General features: G+C 39.2%; 1 protein-coding gene across 4 annotated transcripts in view; it reads left to right on the top strand.

Moving 5' to 3' along the window:
* Positions 1–25,687, top strand: part of UBN2 (ubinuclein 2) — a 77,082-nt gene that overhangs the window by 30,097 nt on the left and 21,298 nt on the right. For all 4 annotated transcript variants that reach the window (XM_023736892.1, XM_023736891.1, XM_023736890.1 and 1 more), the window contains 7 exons: positions 5,184–5,254; positions 12,425–12,554; positions 19,283–19,401; positions 19,899–20,012; positions 20,616–20,759; positions 21,501–21,551; positions 23,407–23,449. In XM_023736892.1, coding sequence (XP_023592660.1) covers positions 5,184–5,254; positions 12,425–12,554; positions 19,283–19,401; positions 19,899–20,012; positions 20,616–20,759; positions 21,501–21,551; positions 23,407–23,449 — 672 coding nt within the window. The remainder of the gene's footprint in view (positions 1–5,183; positions 5,255–12,424; positions 12,555–19,282; positions 19,402–19,898; positions 20,013–20,615; positions 20,760–21,500; positions 21,552–23,406; positions 23,450–25,687) is intronic.

Below are 25,687 nucleotides of genomic sequence, written 5' to 3'. Positions count from 1 at the left end.
ACACCAATGGAAGCAGCAGTCAAGAAATCAAATGACGTATTGCATTGGGCAAATCTGCTGCAAGAGACCTCTTTAAAGTGTTATAAAAAGCGAGATGTCACTTTGAGGACTAAAGTGCGCCTGACCAAGCCATGGTCTTTTCAGTCACCTGATATGCGTGTGAAAGCTGAACAATGAATAAGGAAGACCCAAGAAGAATTGATACCTTTGAGTTATGGTGTTGGTGAAGAATATTGACTGTATGATGGACTGCCAGAAGAATAAACAAATCTATCTTGGAAGAAATATGGCCAGAATGCTACTTACAAGCGAGGATGGTGAGACTTTGTCCCATGTACTTTAATCATGTTAATAGGATAGACCAGTTCCTGGAGAAGGATATCATGCTTGGTAAAATAGAGGGTCAGTGAAAAGGAGGAAGACCTTCAATGAGATGAATTGACAGTGGCTGCAATGATGGGCTCAAACATGTCAGTGTTTGTGAGGATGGTACAGGACTGGGCAGTGTTGCGTTATGTTGTGCATGGGATCACTATGAGTCGGAAGTGACTCGACGGCACCTAACAACAACATGTTATATTTATTTCTCTTAGCTCTTTCTCAATTTTAAATATCTGATTAGGGGAGTGAAAGATTTGTCTAATTTTTCCAACAACTGGCACTTGGATTTTATTTATCAGTTCTCTTTTCTATTTTTCATTAATGTTTCTTCTGAAGTCATGACTCATTAATTGACTTCTCTATAGCTTTACTAGTTTTATTTTGGTCAACTTCATCAGTCCAGGACTCAGAGAAGTGTGTTACAGTATCTCATTACCAGTGTTTTTTCCAGCTATAGCTTATGTTTACTGTAGTTTTTACTACAGTTATTGGTGTGCTGTGTTGTTTGGCCCATAAGATTGCTGATGGTTGTATGTTCATTGTGGTGATTCTCTTTACATTACCCTAATAATGCTTTTCTCCTTCACTTCAGCTGTCTAATTTTCCTGTAGTCATTCCTTTCTCTTTGCTTATTTTTGCATGTCGTTGCTTTACCCATTGTTTACTTTTAAACTTTTTGAGTTTCTTTGTTTTAGCTCTTTCTCTCATGGATAGTGTATGAACGGAAATTAGTTTGTTGACCTAATTTCTTTATTTTTCTTTTACCAAATGATTTTATCTTAATACATTTGTTATAATGATGTAGTTGATCTTTCTTTTGTAAAATCAATTTTTTAAATATTTTGTTTTATTATTCCTTCCCCATCCTTTGTTTTCATTCTTTTGCTACTTTCTGTGCTTAATTTTTTTGGAAGTTATATAATCTACTTACAGTTTTACTAATTACACAAATAGATTTCTTTTTTAATCTTCTCAACAACCTTGTGTATGACGTGTAGATATTATTTCCTTTTTGTGGTTAAGAAACTGAAGTGGAGGCAGGTTAAAGAACTTGGTCAAGGCCACACAGCTAGTAAGTGGTCGAGCCAGTATTTAAGCTGAGAGGTTCACCTGACTTCAGAGTGCAGGCTTTTCGCCATCCCATGGTACCTCACGCCTAAAATCCTTAACTTTCTCTAGTGGAGTGACCCAGGTCTTTCGAGATGTAGTTATTAGTAATAGTTGCTATTGTTCATTTCCCACAAACCAGTGCTGCTGTGCCACACTCCTGCACAAGGTACTGTGTGCCTTGCAGGAGACAGCGCCTGGCTGGTGTGATGTATGGACTGTGTGGTCTAGTCCTGTCAGTCATTTGGTGGATGAGGAAGCTAAGGTTCAGAAGTGATATGCCCACGCCTATGTAGTTTTCAAGTGGCTAAGCCAGGATTCAAAATCAGGGCGGCCATGCTTCTCAGCTTCCCCTGTGCCTGACGGGTTATAGGCTGTCATTCTCACTCAATCATCAGAATGGATCAGTAACAGGTGGCTTTGAAGGTTATCGGGCCCGATCATGTCTCATATGTCAGAAATGATCATCTATCTCTGTAGGGGCCGTGCCAGGCTTCATACAGCTCCTTCCTGACCCCTTTTTTGGAAATTCTCAGTAACAGGATGCATTTTACTTACTGATCTCTGTGAATTTTCCATAGTTTTCTTTGGAATTTGAATTGGTATTCTTTCTTCAGGAGATGAGAATTCATCCTCAGCCAAAGTGCTCATATTTGTCTGATCAGGGTTTTCTTCTTCTTGTACTTTCTCACTTTGTAACATTCTTTTAGAAAGAATTCCATTCCATTCTTTTGTTCAGCCTCTTGACTGTTTTTGATTCCCTTTCTTGAGGTTTAGTTTTCATTCTGGCTTTCTTCCTATACTTCTGTCCCCCACGCATCCATGGTCTTGACCCTTCTGAGAAGTGCTGAAGCACTTTCAGAAAGCTGCTTCTCCTATTTATAGCATGTGAAGTTGTCAGAGAGCTTGGCAGATTGAAAGGGTTGGCTCATGCTTGCATGGGTTATTGGATTGGGTCTCGGTGTTGTGCATCTCATGGATCTCGAGGGGAATTCTGCCCCAGGTGATGATGGCAGAGTGTCTTGGTTTACATACTGTTTGTTTCTGGTCAGCTGGTTAAACTGGGAGACAGCGGTGGAAATACTACACTTATTTAATCTTTTTGCTTCTCCCTGATCTCAGCGAATCTTTTTGTTGTTCTTACGTTTGCAGTGAGCAGAGTATCTTTGTGCTGTTGGCAGTGCTGCACAGTTGAAGTCAGAAAGCTCTGGTGTGGATCACGTATCCACTGCTTGCTTACAGTATGATTTCAGGCACATGGTGTAACCTGTGTAAGAATTAGGTTCCTTTTTACAATGTGGGGCCTATAATACCATCTTCTTCAGGATATTAGGAGGATAGGTTGGCGGTTTGAACTCACCCAGAGGCGCCTCAGGAGACAGGCCTGGCGGTCTGCTTCTGAGAGGTCACAGCCTTGAAAACCCTGTGGAGCAGTTCTGTTCTGCAGACACAGGGCGCCCTGAGTCAGAATCAGCTTGATGGCAACTGACAACAGCAAACCTGGTAATGAACATAAAGTGTATGCTAGGATGTCTGACCCATTGTAGAGTCATGTCTCTGCAGAGTGAGGCCTCTGTGCTCTGTTATCCTGCAGATCACAGCAAGAGTTGATAACCCTTAAAACCGATGGCCGTCGAGTCGATTCCAACTCCCAGCGACCCTATAGGACAGAGTAGAACTGCCCCATAGGGTTCCCAAGGAGCGCCTGGTGGATTCGAACTACCGACCTTTTGGTTAGCAGCCATAGCTCTTAACCACTACACCACCAGGGTTTCCTGATAACCCTTAGGGATAGTCAAAACACACAAGACACCCAAAGCGCTACAAAGGTCTTGTATGTATAGTTGTGTGAATTTAGGAAGATTGAGATAAACTAAATATGGACTTTAATATAAAAGAACAATACGTGGGTGAAAGTTTGTTTTAGCACTCTTTAATTGCCTACTTTATGGCAAGTATTAAGCTGAGTCCTGAGGATGCAGAGATAAGTTAGTCATAGCCCTACCCTCAAAAAGCTTATTCTCTAGTAAATAGATACGTCAATAAATAATGTCTTGTTTTTTTAACTGTGGGTTGAGACTCATTAATGGGCTGTGAAATCACTTTAGTGTAGGTAAAGACCAGCATTTTTAATAAATGAAATAAAACAGAACAAAAAATGTTAGTACATTGAAGGTAGGCCCACTGAGTATTGCTGTATAATGTTTTGTATATATATACATACACATTTGTGAATACTGGGGGATTAAATCTAATTTTCTGTTACTAGACCTTATAAAGGCTTGTAAGGTTACAAAGCTTAAAATTCTAAAAAAAAGTTCTTACTTTACTCAAAGGAAATATGTCTGTCCTTTATTGAAGCCTTTGGTAAGCACTGAAGGCACCACGAAGAGAAAAGGGTTATTTAATTTTCAGTTTCATCCTTAGAACCTGTGATAAGGGTTGAATCTTAAAAATTCATTGCTAGTTTATTATTCATATTGTATCTTTTTAAATACTGTCTTTCCCTTCACTAAACCATCAGTTAAATGATCTGTTAAAAATCTTTTAGTTTATTCAACCATTGTACCATCAGTTCCATATTATTTTACTTATTTACTACGTATTTGGCTTTTAACTTCCTTTTGGAGATTATCAACTCTACTAATTTCCTTTCCTGACCATATCTAAGGTTCATTTTCCCCCTTTATATGCCTGATGCCCTAGTCACAGAGTTCAGCTACATTGTTAGCTGGATTCCTCTCAGAGATCCTGATGGAATTCTGGGAACCTGACATACAATTGTTGTATCAGTGATGCCGTAACATGATCACCGTCTGCATCGTTGGATTCAAGTTAGATACGTTACCAGATGCTTCTGTCTGCTCACAGATGTCTGCAACTTCAGTGTGGATTGACCATGCGATTGGACCTCACATTTCTTTACCTATAATATTTCTAAGTGTTTTTTCTGTTTAATTCTAAAGACCATTAAACTTGATGGAACTTGATCTTTCATTCTTTCATATTCTTAGACTCATATAACTTTTACAGATTTTTAACATGCCATCTGTGGAAGGCTGAAAAATGGCTCCCTCAAAGATATCCACATCATGCATAATCCCTGGAAACTGTCAGTGTTACCTCATATGGCAAAAGAAAAATATATATATATATATATTTTGCATATGTGACTAAGTTAAGGATCTTGAGAGGGGGAGAGTATCCTGGATTATCCAGGCGGCACTAAATGCAATCATATGTATCCTTAGAAGAGAGGGAGATTCTACAGACAGAGGAGAAGGTGATGTGAAGATAAAGCAGAGAGAGATTTGAAGATGCTGGTCTTAAAGATTGAAGTGATGCAACCACATGCCAGGGAATGCTGGCAGCCACCAGAGTCTGTAGGCAAGGAACAGAGTCTCCCCTAGAACTTCTGGAGGGAGTGCAGCCTTGCTGACACCTTGCTTTCAGCCCAGTGATGCTGATTTTGAACTTCTGTCCTCCAGTACTGTGAGAGAATAAATTTCTATCGTGATCATTTGTTACAGCAGCTGCAGGAAACTAATACAATATCCATGTGAATCTGGGTCTCGAATGGGCCACAACTCATGTAGTACTCTTCTAATAGGAAGTTCTGGGTTTTTCCTCATTAGGTATTCATCTGAAAGTAATTGTTCACTGTGAGTTACATTGACAATCTTATGTTTTTCTAGGCTGCCAAACTTTTTGATGAAGAGGGAAGGAAAAAATTCTTTACACAGGATATGAATAATATTCTTCTGGAGTAAGTAATTTTCTTCTTTGATGAAAAAAACTTTAAGAATTATTTTATGCCCTTAAAATATAGAAGGAAGGCCTTTGACATACAGCTGTTGAGGGGTTGGTTGTCTCGTGCATTAGCTCCTCCTCTTGGCCTCACAGCTGAATGACTAACATTTGTTTCTCGGCAAAACTATGCTTCTGCATGTCATGATTTTCAAGAACCACTTACGAAGTCAAAACTTCCAATATTATGTCTGCCTGCGAAAAATGACCATTGTAAAGGTTGACTATTTACCTAGACTTAAATATATTTTATGTCGCTCTGGTGGTGCAGTGGTTAATCACTCAGCTGCTAACCGAAAGGTCGGTGGTTTGAACCCACCAGCTGCTCCTCAGGAGAAAGATGTGGCATTCTGCTTCCATAAAGATTATGGCCTTGAAAACCCTATGGAACAGTTCTACCCTGTCCTACAGGGTCACTGTGAGTCAGAATCGGCTCCATGGCAGTGGGTTATATGAAAATACCTTTCTGGAAAGCTCAGAGTGTTTATACTACATTTGGTATAATTTTCCATCTACTTTCATTATCCAGACTCGGGAAAAATAATTCCATTGACAACTAGTGAGGTTAATTATAATTTGTGCAGATTTTTATAGTCAAATGGAAAGCATGGTTGAATGAAAAAATCATGGTTGTGGGGTTGGGATGAGCAGTGTGGAGAAGACGGAAGTTAGATTGGAAAGGAGGGGGTGAAGGCTGGTATATGATATCAATTGTATTTTTCAAATTTTATTTTTGGTGAAAATATATACAGCAAAATCCATTCCCATTTCACAATTTCTAGACAAAACGATCAGTGGCATTGGTTACATTCTTTACATTGTGTCAACATTCTAGTTATTTCTGTTCTAGTTGTTTCACTTCTATTTATTTAGTCTTCCTGCCCCCAGCCTTCTCATCTATGCTTTACAATAGCTGTTGACCCTTCGGTCTTACATAGTTTTTTTTTTTAAACATACTTGTCTTAGTCATCTACTGCTGCTACAACAGAAATACCACAAGTGGATAGCTTTCACAAAGAGAAATTTATTTCTTCACAGTAAGGTAGGCTACAAGTCCAAATTCAGGGCATCAGCTCCAGGGGAAGGCTTTCTCTCTCTGTCAGCCTTCTCATCAGTGTTCCCTGGTACTAGGAGCTTCTCGGCACAGGGACCCCAGTCCAAAGGATGAGCTCTGCTCCCGGCACTGCTTTCTTGATGGTATGAGGTCCCCCAATTCTCTGCTTGCTTCCCTTTCCTTTTATCTCTTGAGAGATAAAAGGTGGTGCAGGCCACACTCCAGGGAAACTCCCTTTTCATTGGATCAGGGATGTGACCTGGGTAAAGGTGGTGTTACAGTCCCACCCTAATCCTCTTTAACATAAAATTACAATCACAAAATGGAGGCCAGCCGTGCAATTCTGGGAATCATGGCCCAGCCAAATTGATACACACATTTTTTGGGGGACATAATTCAAACCATGACAATACTCAAGGGTGACAATCTTTACTCTTTGGGCTAACCTGTTACTAAGTTTAAAGGTGACTTCAGGAGATAGTTTCAATTCAGGGTTTCAAGAGCAACTCGGGGTCATAGTCTCTGGGACTCCACCAGACTCAATAGGTCTAGTAAGTCTGAATTCTTTAAGAATTTGAAGTTTTATTCCACATTTTCTCCCTTTTTATCAGGATTTTCTATTATGTTCCGATTAGGTAATTATAATTATGTACCACATTAGGTAGTGGTAGCTGGGCACCATCTAGTTCTTCTGGTCTCAGGGTGAAGGAGACAGTGATTCATGGAGACAGTCCTGTAGTTCAGTTCCTGCTTTAATTCTTGGATTTCCTTCTTTCTCTGTTGTTCCAGATGAATAAAGATCAGTAGTTGTATCTTAGATGTCCATTCTTAGCTTTTAAGACCCCAGACACCACTTGCCATACTGGGATGAAGAACATAAACTTCAAGAACTATATAAGTATATTATGCCGAATGACTGGATCGTTCCATGAGACAGCCCTAAGCCCCCAAACCTACAGAACTAATCTCATGAGGTGATTGGTTATATCTAATTAGTATTAGCATCTGTAGGCACCACCCCCACTTTTTGGTCATTGTTTTTTGTTGCAGAGCCATATATAAGCTAGCATTTGCCCATTTGTCCCTTTTCTGTATGTACAGCTTATTGACATCAGTTACATCAGTCATGCTGTGCAGACTTCACCCATACTTGGTGCCACCTTTCCCATTTCTATAAACAAAAAGTGACTGCTACCTAGGGAGTACTTCTCCCACTCTCCCCCATCCCCACCCCCACCACTAATAGACATTATTGTTGTTAGGTGCCATCAAGTCATTTCCAACTCATCGTGACCGTATGTACAACAGAAGGAAACACTGCCCAGTCCCGCACTATCCTCACAGTCGTTGCTGTGTTTAAGCCCATTGTTAAAACCACTGTGTCAATCCGTCTTCCTAAGGGTCTTCCTCTTTTTTGCTGACCCTCTACTTTACCAAGCATGATGTCCTTCTTTGTAGGGTTGCTGTGAGTCGGTATCGACTAGACGGCAATGGGTAATAAACATTAATTTCCGTATATTTACCTACTTATAGATTAAATTAGTGATAATTTTGCACTCTTGATTAGAGTTTGGTCCTAATGAAGCTGTGGTTCTGCAGTCGTCATGTAAGCTGTACCCCATAAACCCACTGGCTTGTAGATTTTGACCGTTGGTGGTAGGAATTGAGTGTATAATTGACTCCAAGCAGAACGGGTCATAAGAGAAGTGATCATGGAGAAGGCTGCAGGTTTTGCCCCTCTCTGATGAAAGTAGTGCATGCCTGTGCTTGGTGGTTCAGTAGCATCCTATGGAAAGAAAGAGGAAAGCAGTGCTTCTAGTGCTGTGATTCCTGTCTTTTAAATACTTAATGGAGATAGTTTGTCATGAGATAAAAAGAAGGAAGTTCTGATAGCTGTTAAAATTAATTGCAGTCCCTCACTATCTCATTAAAAAATAGTTTTGGTCACCATGGACACATGAAACATAGTATGCAGCTTAGTATGCAGCTATTACAGTGGCAGAGAACTTTCTTGTTCCTGTTCTTTATTTTAGCCAGGGAGTTTTGGATTGATTCTGCCTGTCTGGAAGCAAGACAAATGCTTCCTGTTTGCTCCCTCACATTCTACCTGACTCCCTTTTAAACTCCAGACTCCGTAGCCATTGTAGCCATTGCTCATCAGAGCTGCCCCAGATTCCGTAATCAGGGATCTGACAAGCTCTTCTTTTTCTTTCCACCGGGAGCCCTGAGCAGACTGGATCAGGTCCTCCTGTGACTGAGACTGTTCTTGTCTATTCTACGCTTCTGTGAGAGGGAACAACTGTTTGTTCCCTGGGGAAGTCAAAAGACCTTCCTTGGGACTTAGCATCTCAAGGTAGCAGAATGTCAGCATTCCATTAGCTTCTCCTGTGTCTGTCTGAAAGCACGGGCTATCAATTTTTGGAGTCCATCCATCTATTATTTCTCAGAAGCTACGTCCCCAACTCCTCAGGCCCTGGTGTTTAGAGTTGAGTTTTTTCCCTTTTATTCAAGTTCTTACTCCCTCTGGCCTCTTTTTCCACTTTCCTAGTCTCGGGACTGGGCTGCTCCCTAATTGATTATTTAAGGTAGTGATTCTCATGAAATAATTCAAGGATATTGGCTCTGCCTCACCATTGCTTCCTAATGCTGGGGAGAAAGATACCAGTTTGTTGGAATAGGGAACCGTCTTTCCTTTTGCCTAATTGAATTTGGCCTGGGTCAGCAAATATACAGCATGCTGACTCAGTCCCCTTCCCTGTCTCCTCCTTTGCCTGAAGCAAGCTTTACTCATGAATCATGGTGCTGTTTGCCTATGATCTGATTCATCCTGAGAGTGCTGCTCAACGAATTGCTGTAGGCAGGTACTAACAATAAACCCAACCGGACACCATCGAAATACAGCTGATACTCCCGAGAGGTTCTGTTTACCATCTAATCGTCAGATGCTTCTTTAAGGAGCTCACGAGTGACTAGTGACTTTCGAATCTCAGTATGAAGGGACTCATGAATCAACCAGTCGCTCTCTTGCTCTCTCTCTTTCCCTGTGAAATAAAGGGAGATTACTAGAGTGAAAGGGTTGATCCTGTACCACAGTGTTTCCATTACTTTTTTTGAGGTGATACTTTGCAGTTGGAGAAACCCTACACAGTTTTCAACTGTTTCTTTACCCTAGTCAACACCGAGCCTCTTCAGGTAACACTAGAGCCCATCCAACTGCATACAGTGGCTGTTTAGGAACAGGAAAGGCCGTTCTTGTCTGTTATCAACTAACATGTCAATGAGCGTTTGAATTCCTGCTATAAATAAGAGTTATTTTAAACTTTGGGTTTGGGTTATTGCTCCGTAAGTCTTCCTTCAGTTGGTAGTTTTCGATGGCTGTATTATTTGGAGAATATTAGGATATCTGAAATTCTTGAGGAAAAATCTAGGAAATTCATTAGATTTCAGAATTCGTTCAACTCTAATTAGTCAGAGATTTTCTAGTGTTTTTAACTGACTGAATGAGAAATATCTATTCTGTTTCTTAAAAAGAGGGAGTTGATGTAATGGAAAGATACGTCACTTGTTAACTATGGGGAAAGAGCTGTATTCCTAGAATCCTGAGAGAAAATTTCTGAGCAGAAGAATCTTGTTTACAAAGGGGCCATTGCTCCAGCTATGGATTCCCATGTTGCATTTCTCTAAAGCTTCTCTGGAGGCAAATGAGAGCCTTGTATAACTAGGGGTGTAATGGTGGACTTCCAGCCTACTTACTCACTCTTAGCTCCAGTTCATTGACAGAGCCTTTCATGATCTCGTGCTCATGATTTATTATCAGACGTCTCAGGCCCATTCTTACGACCCTTCATGGAATGCTGTCTGCTTTTGGGATAGATTTCGTTTAAGGAAGGAAAAGGAGCCCGAATCCAGGATACTGGAACCTGGTGGGGAGACTGGGGAGGGCTTGAGAAAGTTTATCCTTAAAGAAGGTCAGATACCTTTATTTTCATAGAATCTGTGGCAATGTCTGAGGAGATTCAGATATTCATTGCTGTGATTTTTAGTTGTCCCAAATACTTCTTAGATTTTAATTGGAATTCCTAGTGAGGAAAAAGAATATTAAAGTAGGTGTGTTAGGAATGTGTGTTTAAAGTATACTACTCTGCAATAGAAATTTGTACATGTGTTCCATATAGTCAGCAACCTCTAGGATTAATAAATTTCTTTATCAAATTTTTACCTAGTATCTGTTTGCTTAGAAACAGGGAGTCAGCTCTTCCTGCATCTAAGATATCGCCTCTTAGGAAACCACTGACTTTTATGAGTAGGTCATTGAGTCAGCCTGTCTTTTACCTGCACTCTATTAGCACTCAGAGGTTCTATTTTATTTTCAGCTTCAACTTACCTTCAGCAAGCCTAGAAGGCCTCCTACCCAGATTTTTTAATAAAGATCTAACCACATTATGTTATCTAACCAAAGGTGTCTTAGTTATCCATTGCTGCTGTAACAGAAATACCACAAGTGGATGGCTTTAAAAAAGAGAAATTTATTCTCTCACACTCTAGTAAACTATAAGTCCAAATTCAGGGCGTCATCTCCAAGGGAAGTCTTTTTCTCTCTGTCGGCTTTGAAGGAAGGTCATCAATCTTCCCTTGGTCTAGGAGCTTCTCCGCCCAGGAACCTCAGGTCCAAAGGGCGTACTCTGCTCCTGGTGTTGCTTTCTTGGTGGTATGAAGTCCCTGTGCCTCTGCTTGCTACTCTCTATTATATCCCAGAAGAGACTGGCTTAAGACACTATATAATCTTGTAGAGCTTATAAATATAATTGCTGTTAATCCATCTCATTAACACAGTGATAGGATTTACAACACATAGGGAAATCACATCAGATGACAAAATGGTGGACAATCGCATAATACTAGGAATGATGGCCTAACCAAGTTGACAAGTTTTTGAGGGACACAGTTCAATCCATGGCAAAAGGTTTATGCGTGAAATTCATGACCACAGTGATTTTTCCACGGGAGCCTCTGTGTTTGACGCTCTGCTTCTTATAAGTTGTAAACTTTTTTTATTGTCTGTCTAGCTTGTCTAATACCAATAATTTTCTATTACCGACTCTAGGAAGCACGGTTTTCCACATTTCATTGTTTCTGAAATTGCAGTGTATCTTATTGGTAATGGATGCATTTGGTATGGTAGGGTTTCTTTTCTTCCCATGTAGTTGAATCTTTGAATTCATCTTAGATTTGTGAGAGGTACTTAAGTCTGTCTGCACCTTCTCTTGTAATAAAGTGTAATGATTTGGACCTAGTTTGTTGCCAAGAGCCCCAGTTTGGTCTTGGCCTTTGAATTACCACGTATTGTGATCTTCCTTCAGTAGCAACTACTTGGTCTAATGTCTTCCATCTTGGGAAGAGCCTCAACTGTTTATTAGTAGGCTTACCCTGCTAAAAATAGGATGACTGTTATAAGCTCTTTCTCTTCTCTCTCTCTCTCTCTTTTTTTTATTACTATTAGACTAAATACCCGTTTAGTAAATTATTTTCTTTCTCAAAAACTTAATTTATAAATAGAAATAGGAACTAGAGAATTTGAATAAAATGAACAAACCATTAAGTATCTATATAGTGCAGGAACAATAAAGGAAACAAAGATGGGGAAAACAGCCCGTGTGTGTAACCACAGGGCTTTACCTCTTCTGAATCTGTAGTTTTTTCAAACCCCTCTAAGGAAAACTAAGAACTCCGTGATACTATGTGACTGTCAGCTTAGTTTAGCAATTACTGGGAGGCGTGGCTGTATCTTTGAATAAATGAGTTTTCGGCTAATAATGGGGTACCTGTGCTTTACCCTTAAACATAGACTTTGCCCTTGTTACCAAAAAATCATTTGTCAGCTTGTTTGTAATTTATATAAATTCTACTCTTAAACTAGACTCTTCTGTAGCAGTACTTTTAGTGGGGTGTTTTTTCCAATGAAAAATATAGTCTAGGAAACCAGGGAAAGACAAAATAAGAAAAGAACCACTACTGTTGCCTTCTTGCCACCTGAAAGAAATGCTGCACTGTTTATTTCTTATTGTTTTTGGTCAGCATTGAGTTACAGCTGCAAGAGCTCGGCCCTGTCATTCGTAGTGCTGTCTATTCCCATCTTGAAGCCTTTGTGCCATGCAATAAGGAAACGCTGGTGAAACGTCTAAAGAAGTTACATCTCAATGTCCAGGTAAGAGGAAGATCATCTGCTCTGGGGGGTTTGTAGCCTGTAAAATGAGGAGACTGGTTTCTGCTTGGGGCCTTTGCACATGAATGGCTTTGTAGTCATATCGTATGTATTTAATAACCATAGGAGACATTTTTTTTTACATGCTGCTGTAAAAAACATTAGCATAGTGCACTTAACAAAAATATCGCTGGGGGGAGGGCGTGGTTGGCAAACTAATATAGAAAGTACATGTTATTTGCATAAAAATATGGTACAACTGTAATGAATAAATGAAATTTACTTGAGGTATCAGGTTTGTGCCTGTGCCTGGTTCCTCCAGATGTTGACGGTTGGAGCCTACTGCTAAATGTTCAAATGACAGAAATGGGGGGGCCGATATGAAAGAACTAGAAGTGGGAAAACAACTTTTTGCGGATTAAAGTATTTTCTTAGTAACATTTTAGGTTTGATGTTTGAAGTATTTGATGTGGCTATGGAAGAAAGACGTAGACTTTTTCCTTGCTTTTCTCTATTTAATTTTATCACATATATTTTTATCTGTACACATTATATTATGCAGTTTTGTGTTTTTGAGCTTCATATAAATGGATTCATACTATTTTCTTCTGCAGTTTACTTTTTTACCCTCAATATTATGTAACCCAAATTTATCTGTTTTTTACACATAGTGAAAATCCTTTTTTTTTTGTAATTAGGAATTATTTATTGATTACCTGTTTTTGTGAGAGGCACCATATTAAACACAGACATGGTGTACAGAAGGAAAAAAAGCATGGTATAATTGTTTAGGTGCTATTTACAGTTAAACAACTGAAGAGAGAGAATGTAGACACGTGAAACAGGTGAAGAAGATTGGATAACACAATAAATGAGTAAACTCACAGTAACATTTTTGATAGCCCGTAAGGCCAAAGAGACCCAAGGTGAGGCAGAACTCTGTTAGAGCTAAAATGCTTCATATTCTAAGAGCTGAAATGCTTCATATTCTGAGAACCCTTAGGGACCTCATACAAATGTTTCATTTCTCCCCACAATAAAACTGTTTCATTTGCCCCCAAACCGTATATGAGTATATAAATCCATTCATTTTTACATTATTTGTGTATGTAATATTCTGCTGTATGAAATATTTCCCAGTTAACTTTTTTATTCTGCTGTTGATGGATGTTTGGCTTTTGTCCAGGTAAAAAGTCTCAGCTACATAATTCTTAGAAAGTGATCATGCAGACCATGATACTGGATATTCACGTTTTTAAAATGGGACTTTATAGCAGATGCTATCATAGGTGCTATAATATTTATTAATTGGTGTGCATGGAATAGGTTAAAATGCATATTAGCAATAATATTTATATTTTTATTAATAATTTTACATTAAAGACCTGTCATAGCATGATGGTTGCACTCTTAAAAACTCCACCTTGCCCAAAATCACATTTTAAAAACAGCTGTTTCAATGAAGAAAAGCAAAGTTAGGGACTAGAGAGTTTTACGATTATAATCTTTCTGCACCTGTAACAGTACTAAAAGTATGTGGTGGCTTGTGTGTTGCTATGATGCTGGAAGCTATGCTACTGGTATTTCAAATGCCAGCAGGGTCACCCAAGGTGGACAGGTTTTAGCAGAGCTTCCAGACTAAGACACACTAGGAAGAAGGACCTGGTGATATACTTCTAAAAAAATTGGCCAGTGAAAACCTTATGAATAGCTGTGGAATGTTGTCTGATACAGTGCCGGAAGATGAGCCCATCAGGTTGGAAGACACTCAAAATACGACTCGAGGGGAGCTGGCTCCTCAAAGTAGCCCCAAACTCGTTGCCAGTGAGTCGATTCCACCTCATAGCAACCCTGTAGGACAGAGTAGAACTTCCTATAGGGTTTCCGAGGCTGTAATATTTGAAAGACTGCCACATCTTTCTCCCATGGAGCAGCTGGTGGGCCTTTTGGTTAGCGGCCAGATGCTTAATCACTGCGCCACCAGGGCTCCTTCCTCAAAGTAGAGTTGACCTTAATGATGTGGATGGAGAAAAACTTTCGGGACCTTCATTTGCTGATGTGACACGACTCAGAATGAGAAGAAATAGCTGCAAGCATCCATAAATAATGGGAATGTGGAATGTAGTAAGTATGAATATAGGAAAATTGGAAGTTGTCAAAAAATGAACTGCTACGCATAAAGATCGATATCCGAGGCATTAGTGAGCTGACATGGACTGGAATTGGCCATATTGAATTGGTCAGTCCTGTGGTCTACTGTGCAAGGAATGACAAATTGAAGAGGAATGGCATTGCATTCATCATCAAAAAGAACATCTCGAAATCTATCCTGAAGTACAACCCTGTCAATGATAGGATAATATCCATACACCTACAAGGAAGACCAGTTAATAGGACTATTATTTGAATTTATACATCAGGAGGAGGCAGGGCCAAGATGACGGAGTAGTCAGATGCTTCCTGTGGTCCCTCTTAACAACACAAACCCGAAAAAACAAGTGAATCGATTATATATGACAATCTAGGAGCCTTGAACATTAAAGGCAAAGTTGAGGAATCAGACTGAGCAGTGGGAGAGGGAGAGACAGTTCAGAAGCAGTGAGGAGTTGCCAGAACTGACCTGGCCGGCACCAGCACACTGCAGGCTGGGTCCGCTTGCACGCGGTGAGGCAGGCAGTGGTGCTAGGGATATGTTTTCCATAACGGGAGAGACCAAGCGGTGGAGAGTCTGCTCAAGCCTCCAGAACTAGCGAGAAGCGGCACTCAATCGACAGAAGATAAGTACATGCACCTACCTGCCCACGGATCAAAAAACTAACCCCTTTGGGAAGAACCTTTCTCCCGTTTACCTCCTCCCTCCCCACTCTGCACCATCCTGGTCTGGCTTCAGCGATTGCCGCCCCCCTGGACCAGAAGTAGGACCCCTTATGCTCCCTGAGCCATTCTCCGGCCTTGGAGAGGGAACAAGTGAACAAACAGGAAAAAATAATTTGCCAGCTTCCTTAAGCCGGAAACTCGGAAGGCACAGCTCCTTTGCCTAGGCACAGGCATAAGAGGTCCACGGACTTTGAATGCCTTTCACCCCTGCATAGACCTGTGTGGGCCCGTTTCAGCAGTAGGCCCTCATTAGCACAGTACGACAGGGTATATACCTGAAACCTATTTTCAGCTGTATCATCTATAATTGGGAGTGGCAGATTTGTGACGTTTGACACCGCACTGCCCATTAAGCAGGGTCCTCACCTACCCACATCAGTGTCCTGAGGACTGGTGACTCCACCCATGCCACCTAGCCACCTGCCACAGGGGTCCAAGAATAAGTGGTACCTCCCGGTCCTTCCAGCCAACAGCATTGGGTGTCCATAGTCTGGCTGAAAAACCCAACCACAAATGTGCTTTAGGGAACAGGGACACACTTTCCTCCCAGACACTTGGGCAGCCGTCAGCCCCCTGCCTTGCTCAGCACATGACCCCCTACTGCAGGCAGATACCTGTGCCTACTTCAATCCCCCTGCCCTTCTAGGACTGTAGATGATAGCCTGCACCACACACTTGGTGACTGACTACCTAGACACCTGATCTGCATCCATACAAGAAAAGTTAATGGACTCCTGGACTCACATACCTAGTAGCAGCTTTAACCACCTGGTAACAGGACATGAGAGCTTAAAAGATGACAATAATCAAACTAGCTCGTGTGACCACCTATTTGGGCATATCAAAACAAAATAAGGCAAAAGGTGAAGAAGTTGAAGATTTATACCAACTTCTGCAGTCTGAAATTGATCAAACATTCAATCACAATACATTAATAATCGCTGGTGATTGGAATGCAAAAGTTGGAAACAAAGAAGAAGGATTGGCAATTGGAAAATAACGGCCATAGTGATGGAAACAATGTTGGAGATCTCATGATAGAATTTTGCAAGACCAACGACTTATTTATTGCAAATACCTTTTTTCAACAACATAAACAACAACTGTACATGTGGACTTTGCTAGATGGAATACACAAGAATCAAATTGACTACATTTGTGGAAATTGACAATGGAAAAGCTTAGTATCATCAGTCAGAACAAGTCAGGACTGACTGTGGAACAGACCATCAGTTGCTCATATGAAACTGAAGAAAATCAAAGCAAGTTTACAAAAGCCAGAGTACAACCTTGAGTATATCCCACCTGAATTTAGAGACCATCTTAAGAATGTATTTGACACATTGAACAGTAATGACTGAAGACCAGACAAGTTGTGGGATGACAACAAGGACATCATACATAAAGAAAGCCAAGAGTCATTAAAAAGACAAGCAAGAAAGAAAAGACTAAAATGAATGTCAGAAGAGACTGAAACTGGCTTTTAAATATAGAGTAGCTAAAGTGAATGAAAGAAATGATGAGGTAAAAGAGCAGAAGATTTCAAATGGTGGCTCGAGAAGACAAAAGTAAAGTATTATAATGAAATGTGCGAAGATCTGGAGTTAGAAAACCAAAAGGGAAGAATATTTTTGGCATTTTTCAAGCTGAAAGAGCTGAAGAAAAAATTCAAGCCTCAAGTTGCAATATCGAAGGATTCTGTGGGTGAAAAATCAAATGACGCAGGAAGCAACAAAAGAAGATGGAAAGAATACACAGAATCGCTGTACCAAAAAGAACTGGTCAGCGTTGAGCCATTACGGGAAGTAGCATATGATCAAGAACCAATGGTATCAAAGTAAGTCCAAGCTGCACTTAATGCATTGGCGAAAAACAAGGCTCCAGGAATTGATCAATAGACATGTTTCAACAGACTGATGCAACCCTGGAAGCGCTCACTCATCTATGCCAAGCAATTTGCAAGACAACTACCTGGCGAACCAACTGGAAGAGATTCATATTGATGCCTATTCCAAAGAAAGATAATACAACAGAATATGGAAATTACTGAACAATATCATTAATATCACATGCCAGTAAGATTTTGCTAAAGGTAATTCAAAAGTGGTTGCAACAGTACATCAACAGGGAACTGCCAGAAATTCAAGCTGGCTTCAAAAGAGGACGCGGGGCAAGGGATATCATTGCTGATGTCAGATGGATCTTGGCTGAAAGCAGAGAATGCCAAAAAGATGTTTACCTGTGTTTTATCAACTATGCAAAGACATTCGACTGTGTGGATCATAACAAATTATGGATAACATTTCGAAGAATCGGAATTCCAGAACAAGTAATTGTGCTCGTGCGGAACCTGTACATAGATCAAGAGACAGTTGTTCAAACAGAAGAAGGGGATATTGCGTGGTTTAAAATCGGGAAAGGTGTGCATTAGGGTTGTAACCTTTCACCATACTTATTCAATCTGTATGCTGAGCAAATAATCCAAAAAAGTGGACTGTGTGAAGAAGAATGGGACGTTAGAATTGGAGGAAGACTCATTAATAACCTGTGATATTCACATAACACAACTTTGTTTGCTGCAAGCGAAGAGAACTTGAAGCATTTATTGATGAAGATCAGAGGATAACAGCCTTCAGTATGGATTACACCTGAGCATAAAGAAAACAGAAATCCTCACAACTGGGCCTCTGAGCAACATCATGATAAATGGAGAAAACATTGAAGTTGTCAAGGATTTCATTTTACTTGGATCCACAATCAACGCCCATGGAAGCAGCAGTCAGGAAATCAAATGACATATTGCATTGGGCCAATCTGTTGCAAAAGGCTTCTTTAAAGTGTTGAAAAGCAAAGATACCACTTTGAGGACCAAGGTGCACCTGACTTAAGCCATGGTATTTTCAATTGCCTCGTGTATGTGGAAAAGCTGGACGATGAATAAAAAAGACTGAAGAAGAATTGACGACTTTGAACTATGGTGTTGCTGAAGCATTTTCAATATACCAAGAATTTTGACTGCCAGAAGAACAGACAAATCTGTCTTGGAAGAAGTACAGCCAGTATACTCCTTAGAAGCAATGATTTGTCTCTCGTACTTTTGACATGTTATCAGGAGGGAACAGTCCCTCAAGAAGGACATCAGGTGAGCGAAAAATAGGAAGACCCTCAACGAGATGGACTGACACAGTGGCTGCAGCAGGGCGCTCAAGCATAGCAGCGATTGTGAGGATAGCGTAGGACCTGGCAGTGTTTCGTTCTGTTGTATACAGGGTTGCTATGAGTTGGAACCAACTTGATGGCACCTGACAATAACAACAATTCCCACTTCACCGGGGACACAGTGCCACAAGAAGACGTACTGCTCTGGAACACTGGAACACATGATTTATCTGGGTGACTACCGATGGGATGTTGGCATCCTGGTCTCTGGTTTACTATTAGTTATTGTGAATTAGGCTGCAAGCAAAAAGATCAAGCCACAGTGAAAGGGAAACTGGGAGATACTTACCCATGTGGGTTCAGGGCAAAGGAAGAAGCAAGTAGGTTTGTTTTTGACCACTTTAATCAACCGGTTGATTATTTTCTTCTTGCAGATCACAAAGTCTGTATGTGTTGTTAATGCCGTCGAGTTGGTTCCAACTCAGCGACTCTCCTTAGCTAATAGGAAATATGGTCATCTTAATGATATACAGTTTGCATTATGAAAACCATAGGAGAAATGTCCATATTTAAATATGCTGATGTTTCAAATATATATAATCAATTTCTAAAACAAAAACTTCATCTTTTGAGGCTCTGTTTGCATAATAAATTTGGTAAATATGTTTGAAAAAACTTGTATATTTTCTTCTCAGGATGATCGTTTAAGAGAACCTCTGCAAAAGCTGAAATTGGCTGTTAGCAATGTCATGCCTGAACAGCTGTTTAAATACCAGGAGGACTGCCAGGCTCGTAGTCAAGCAAAGTGTGCCAAGTATGTACTTCTGTTTGGACTGAGTTTTGCATTTGAAAAATACTTTTAGCTGTTAGGGATTGGTCTTAAGTGACCTCATCACCAAGTAGAAATCCAGCAACACCACTGAAGTGACATCATTGCATATTTTCTTAATGATATGTCACTTCTCACTCAGTTATTGTGGTGTCAGAGGCAGGAGATGTCTGTTGACTGAATATGTGGACGTGACCCAAGCAAGAACTGACACTGGTCAGATGTTGGATGTGCTGACTCTACTGGCTAGGGCTGAACACAGATGTTTTCCGAACTGGAAGATGAGCACTCATGCCTTTATACTGTAGTCTACCAACTACTTTATCTCTCACTCCAGATTCAGAGTATTATGTTAAAAGGTAGATCCCCCATTTATCTTTTGAGTTAATATTTAAGTAAGCAATTCAGCAAGTATTTATGGAGCATATATTATAGACATTATTGGGTTAAAACTTTGCTTCATAAATTATTTTCATTTTTAGGTTGCAAACAGAAGAAGAGCGAGAAAAAAATGGATCTGAGGAAGATGATGATGAGAAGCCAGGGAAACGTGTCATAGGACCAAGAAAGAAATTCCACTGGGATGACACTATTAGGTAAGATTCCACCAAAGCCTTCTTTTCTAACCAAATAGATAGGGCAAAAATAATGTTCCTCGTCAAAAACATCTACAGCAAATGGAGGACTGGATTAGAAACAACCAAAGAATAGTAGGTAGTTATCTATATACTAGTTATGTAGTTAATTGTTCTTAAGAAGAATAATTTGATCCTGATATCCTTAGGAGCTATCACTTTTATTTTTGTATAATGCTTTTTATAAGCTAATCCTCTGATTACTTATTAAGTCATATTGATTTCAGAAGGTGGAGTATTTAGTATACTTAAATAGATCAGCCATCTTTCTCAGCAGTATTTCTCTGCCCCAAGTAGAGGTACAGGTGTAGGACTGTCCTTTCCAGTCTTTGAGGCCTTGATTAAAGGTATCCAAAGAAATTGTTCCGTGTTGGGAATTGACGGTAGCACAGTGAATATGTTAGAAATTATTTATCTTCATATCATTTTCTGAATTCCTCAGATAATATTCTGTATCATTGCTGTCAGATTTATGTGCTTTTTAAACAACCTGTTTAGAATTAAATTTTCTGTAATTTTATAGTCAGATTTATGTATAAATATATATATTTTTAATCTGTTTAGAACTTTGTTATGTAACCTTGTTGAAATCAAATTGGGATGCTATGAGTTAGAGCCAAATAAAAGCCAGTCTGCTGAGGATTATCTTAAATCCTTTATGGAGACAGAGGTGAAACCATTGTGGCCTAAGGGCTGGATGCAGGCAAGGTAAGAAACCTGACGTCCTAGACTTTGTTTTACTTTCTTCTGTTGCTGTTGTTAAACACACATGCACACACGATGTTCATTTTGCTAAGAACCTAACGTGCTCAGCATTCTGTACGGCCATCTCAGGTGGTTTCTGCTTTGAAAACTTCAAGCACTTAAAAGACAAAACAATTAGTTGCGTGGATGCAGAGACATATATAAAGGTGATTTTTACTGACCACTTTTACTGTTTTTGCCGTCTGAATTAGCTAGTAGAGAAAAAGGGAGAGGAAAGGTTTAGAACTTTGGGAGGGGAACTTCATGTGGGTAATGCGAAAATAAGGAACTGAGTACAAGATGTGGAGCCTAGAAGAGGAGACACGCACAGCGTGAGGCTCTGTTGAAAATAGCCAACGTAGAGCGGTGTCTCAGAAAACAAGAGCAGCCCTGTTGAAAGTCTAAAGCGTTTTAAGTAAAGAATGTTAAAAATTAGTAAACTGGGATATCTCAACCTGTCATGTTAAAGTGCTCCATCTTAAAATCTACAGAAAAGATCTGTTTGTCTGTGAAAAGATTTAAATAAATAGAGGTGATATAAAGCTCCCTATAAAATGGATAATTGAGTTTATTGTACCATGACAACTTTTACTTGGTAAATATGCAAGTAATAGCATATTGAAAATCAAATAATTAAAAAGTAAATAAAGTGATTAATATGTTATTATCTACTATAAAAAAAATTGTCATTTTTATTTTTTCCAGAATGCTTTTTAAAGAAAGCCGGAGTGTACATAATCATCTTACTTCTGCTCCGTGAGTAAAAGCAGACTCTAGATTTCTTCCTTTATTTCTATTTCTGTTATGTACTTTAGTAAGCAAAATGTCATTTGTTAAATGCTAGCTAAAATAGGACCCAAATGTATTTTTAGGCGATCCCCATATTCCGTCATCTTTTAAAAAAATCATTTTGAATGTTGACTGTTTGGACCTGAGAACACATTTACGTATTGAAATAGTTCTCATGCTAGTTTCCGGAAGCCTGCTGAGTTGTGGTGGTGTTAGTTGCCATCGGGTGGCTACCTGACGTATAACGTTGCCTATCTTGTTGACTTGGTAGTGGGGCAGTAGGGAGCCGTGTAAATGGGAAGGATTGGGTATTTTCCTTTTTTCCTGGGCCTTTGACCCTCAGTATTTTTGTGTCCTTTCCTCCACCTCTTAATGACCACCTGCATAGGTGACCTGTAGCCTGGAGCTGCCCTAGCTTACCGTACGGTTGTGTATTCATGCCTACCCTGCCTGGCCCTGCAGATGGAGTATCCAGAAACAAACCTACTTTTCATGTCCTTCCTTCTATTCAAAACTAAATGTTTCCTTAGTGATGTCTTAACTAAAGAGAGACCTCTTATCTTCCTGATAGACAGGTAAAAGGGCAAATTTTTTCTGTGGTTACATTTTTTGGGTGAATATTGGTCGATTCTACCAGAATTTTATTTTTACTTACAACTTAATGCTACTTCTCTGTACCCGACAAGTGAGAAATTAAGACTTAGTACAATATAAAATTAGCAAGTTACTAAGAGATCTGGTTCACATCTATTTTGACAAAGTTACAGAATTCCTCCTGTGTTTGTATATGGTTATAATAGATACTTTTTTTCAGTTTTTAGGAAGGACACTTTGCTAGTATATGACCAGGGATGTGTTGAGTTGGTTGTGGTTCTCAGTTCTTGTTCTTTAGTATAAATTTTAGGATGGATTCATGCACTATAAGCTTACTGCATTTCAACTGTTTTAGTTATCTCTGAAAAATATATATTTTTGTCAATAATATTTCTAACCTGTAATTCCCTTATAATTCTAAAATCACACATGTTACGGTTCAAGTATATAACTCGTGCCTTTAATTCTAAAGTAGGTGTTTACATAGGTCCTCTACCCTGAAGTTTTAAAAAATAACTTCACTATTACTATTAACTTTGTTTGTTTTGTTCCCCAAAATGGAATCTGTGGAATAAAGGGACCTGGAGGTTTTTTGCCCATGTATTCCACTTTGAAAATTACTACCTTAATTAAGTTGTAGATTGGCAGTGTTGATCTAGTAAAGTAGAAATATTCAGATAATGTGCAATATCTTAGCCCGTCAACCCTTCAGTTTTATTTAACAGACATTTATTGAGCACTTCGGACTATGGAACCTGTATGATTTTTTAAATCTTCAAACTTTTTCACACTGGTTTCCAGAGATTCCAAGGTTCCACAGTATTTTTTCTCCCCCTCACCTCCACACCCCTTTTTTTGTCATTTTGACATTTTTTTATTTCAATTTTTTCATTTAAAGTTTTTAACTTGAGAATTTGTGTGTGTGTGTGTGTGTGTGTGTGTTAAGTAAAACCTTATGCAGAACTTATTGCAAGATTTAATTTTGAGCCTGAAGCTCTTTTATATTTTACTAATTATTTGGCCTTTTTTCCAGTTAATCCAAACTAGGAAAAATTTTGCTAATATTCACATATAAATTGAGCTCCTATATATAACTTTTTCCCAGCAAGAGCCTTCCCAATAGTAGAAGAAAGTATCACCCACGTAAATACAGAATTATATGTTACAGCTACTTATCGAATGATCTAAACACTGCTGAGGGGGCCTCATCTTTAATCTTTTCTCTTAGGGCAAAGAAAAAGGTGATCCCTGCACCTAAACCCAAAGTGAAGGTAAGTCCTTAACCAGATCTCTCATTATCATAGTTGAGGCATGTTGAAATACACCCTTAAGAGTAAGAAGATAACTTATATTTAGAATAGATCAGTAGGTACCGGACTCTAAGATGGGTGTTTTCAAACTTTGTAAAAATCCTAGAACTTTGTATTTGGGAGACTAGATGACTGTGTACAGGGGGAGATTTTATAAAATAACTAAATTATAAAGCTTAATACTACTTAGAAATGCTGGATAAAATACAGCAAATATCCTTTACAAGAACAGCTGAGATTGCAAGAATATAAGAATCTAAGGGTCAAAAATGAAGAGCTGCTGGAATGTTACTCTGTCGCTGATCCTGTGGTGGCCCTTGGGGGCCTGCTGATTTCCATCATCCCATGGTTTATCTTTTAATTTCTTCTCAAGGCACAGTAAGCCAGGCCTTTGTGGGTTTGTACTAGGTTGGGGTTTGGATTGAGACCCTGCATAACACTGGGACCCTCAAAGGTTAACATCTTTAATAAAAGAAAGGACTAGAAGAAAATTCACTTACTGGCAAAGAGATTAAGAAAATTGTCTTGGCCTGGGCTCTGGATTTGGGGAATAAAGTCCTCCCTGAGAATCTGAGAATTTTCCCGGTTTAGGAGTTTGATTTACACTTCTGCACCATCTGGGAAAACCTCAAGCTAAGAAAGTAACTTAAAAATATTAAGTTAGTAATACCCCAGGGTAACTAGCAAAAGCAGGTTCTCTGGTATGATGCGTCCTCATCGTAGGCTTTCAAGGCTTACCACAGATGGACACCATGTCAGACATGAGCTTGCAGTCTGAAACTATAGAACACACAAGAAATAAATCACTGTGAGTAACAGTCAGCAGAAACCACATACAACAGAATTAGATCCCTAAGAAGGTGAAGTGGTGGATTTATTGGATGTGAAGCAAAATAATTATATCAAAAAATTAAAATATTTAAAAAAGTAAAAGGGGATTGAAAACATTCTATCAAAATAGATAAAGCACATTTGAAAGAAAACCAAGTATGACCTCTAGAAATGAAACATACAGTCATTTGAAATTAAAGTTTTAGTGAAAGCTCATACCCTTAGGTTTTGGACTTTTGCCCATATTTTCCGTATTCTCCTTGAATAGATGCCCTTCTTTGCTTGTGAGGTTATGGCCAGAAGGTCAATATTTGTTTCTCTGTGACCATCTTAAGTTTTGGTGTCAGAGCCCCTTTGAATACAGGTAGTCCCTGACTTAACGACCATGTTCCGTTCAGACTCCTACCGTAGTAAGTGGGTTCCGACCTGAGTTGAATACTTTTTTTTTAGTTTTCACTGTTATTGCCTTTTATTATCAGCATCTTTATAAATCCAGTCTTTGAACCTCTGTGAGTGAGCATCTGAGAATGATAACATCGCAGATTGCGAGCTGCAACATTGTATGTAGTACACGTTACTAACAATAAGACGTACCAAAAAAACCAACGGTTCCATCGTAACTCAAGTACGTCATCTGTCAAGTTCTGCCTGTACAGAGTAAATAGTCATCTTTTTCTTAGTAACCTACTTTGTCTTCTAATCTAGATAATATTGAGCCAATCTTTCATTAAATTCTGTTGAGTTCAGGCTTTGTTTTGACACTTTATTAGAGCATTAAATGCTTAATACCGTCCATAAAGATTGTTTCAATTTTGATACATCTACTCAAACATATGATTAATAAAATAATTAGATAGGAAGTTTATTAGAATGTTAATAATGGATGTGTTAGGATAGTATGAGGGAATTTTGTTTGTTTTTCTGTGATTAAATTATCTTTTCACAAAATGGAAAAGCTGTACTGCTGGCTTGTTTTTTCCTACTCTCCACCCATCCCCCAAATACTTTTTCTAGTTCTGAAGGTAATATAAGGAAATGCTTAGAGTAGAAGATGCAAACAGTGCAGAAACGTGAGAAAGAGAAAAGTAAAAACATCTAGAAATTTCTCCTCAAAGAAAAAAGCTCTTTCTGTTACACATTTACCCTTTCTTCTGGGTCTCTGTCCATCCTTCCATTCCTTCCATCCATCCATTCAGTCGTGCGTTTCTCAAGATTGAATTAAGGTTTTATATAAATGGGATAACCTGCTTTTCTGACTCAATTATATGTCCTGAACAGTTTTCTCTGTCATTTAGTATAAAGCTACTTCATTCCCGTTAATAGCTACACAGCATTCCATTGGTTGGCTTGAATGTTATTTTTATAAAT

This window comes from Trichechus manatus, unplaced genomic scaffold (assembly GCF_000243295.1).
Source record: "Trichechus manatus latirostris isolate Lorelei unplaced genomic scaffold, TriManLat1.0 scaffold00093, whole genome shotgun sequence".
NCBI lineage: Eukaryota > Metazoa > Chordata > Mammalia > Sirenia > Trichechidae > Trichechus > Trichechus manatus.
This window is presented reverse-complemented; position numbering and strand designations above follow the sequence as displayed.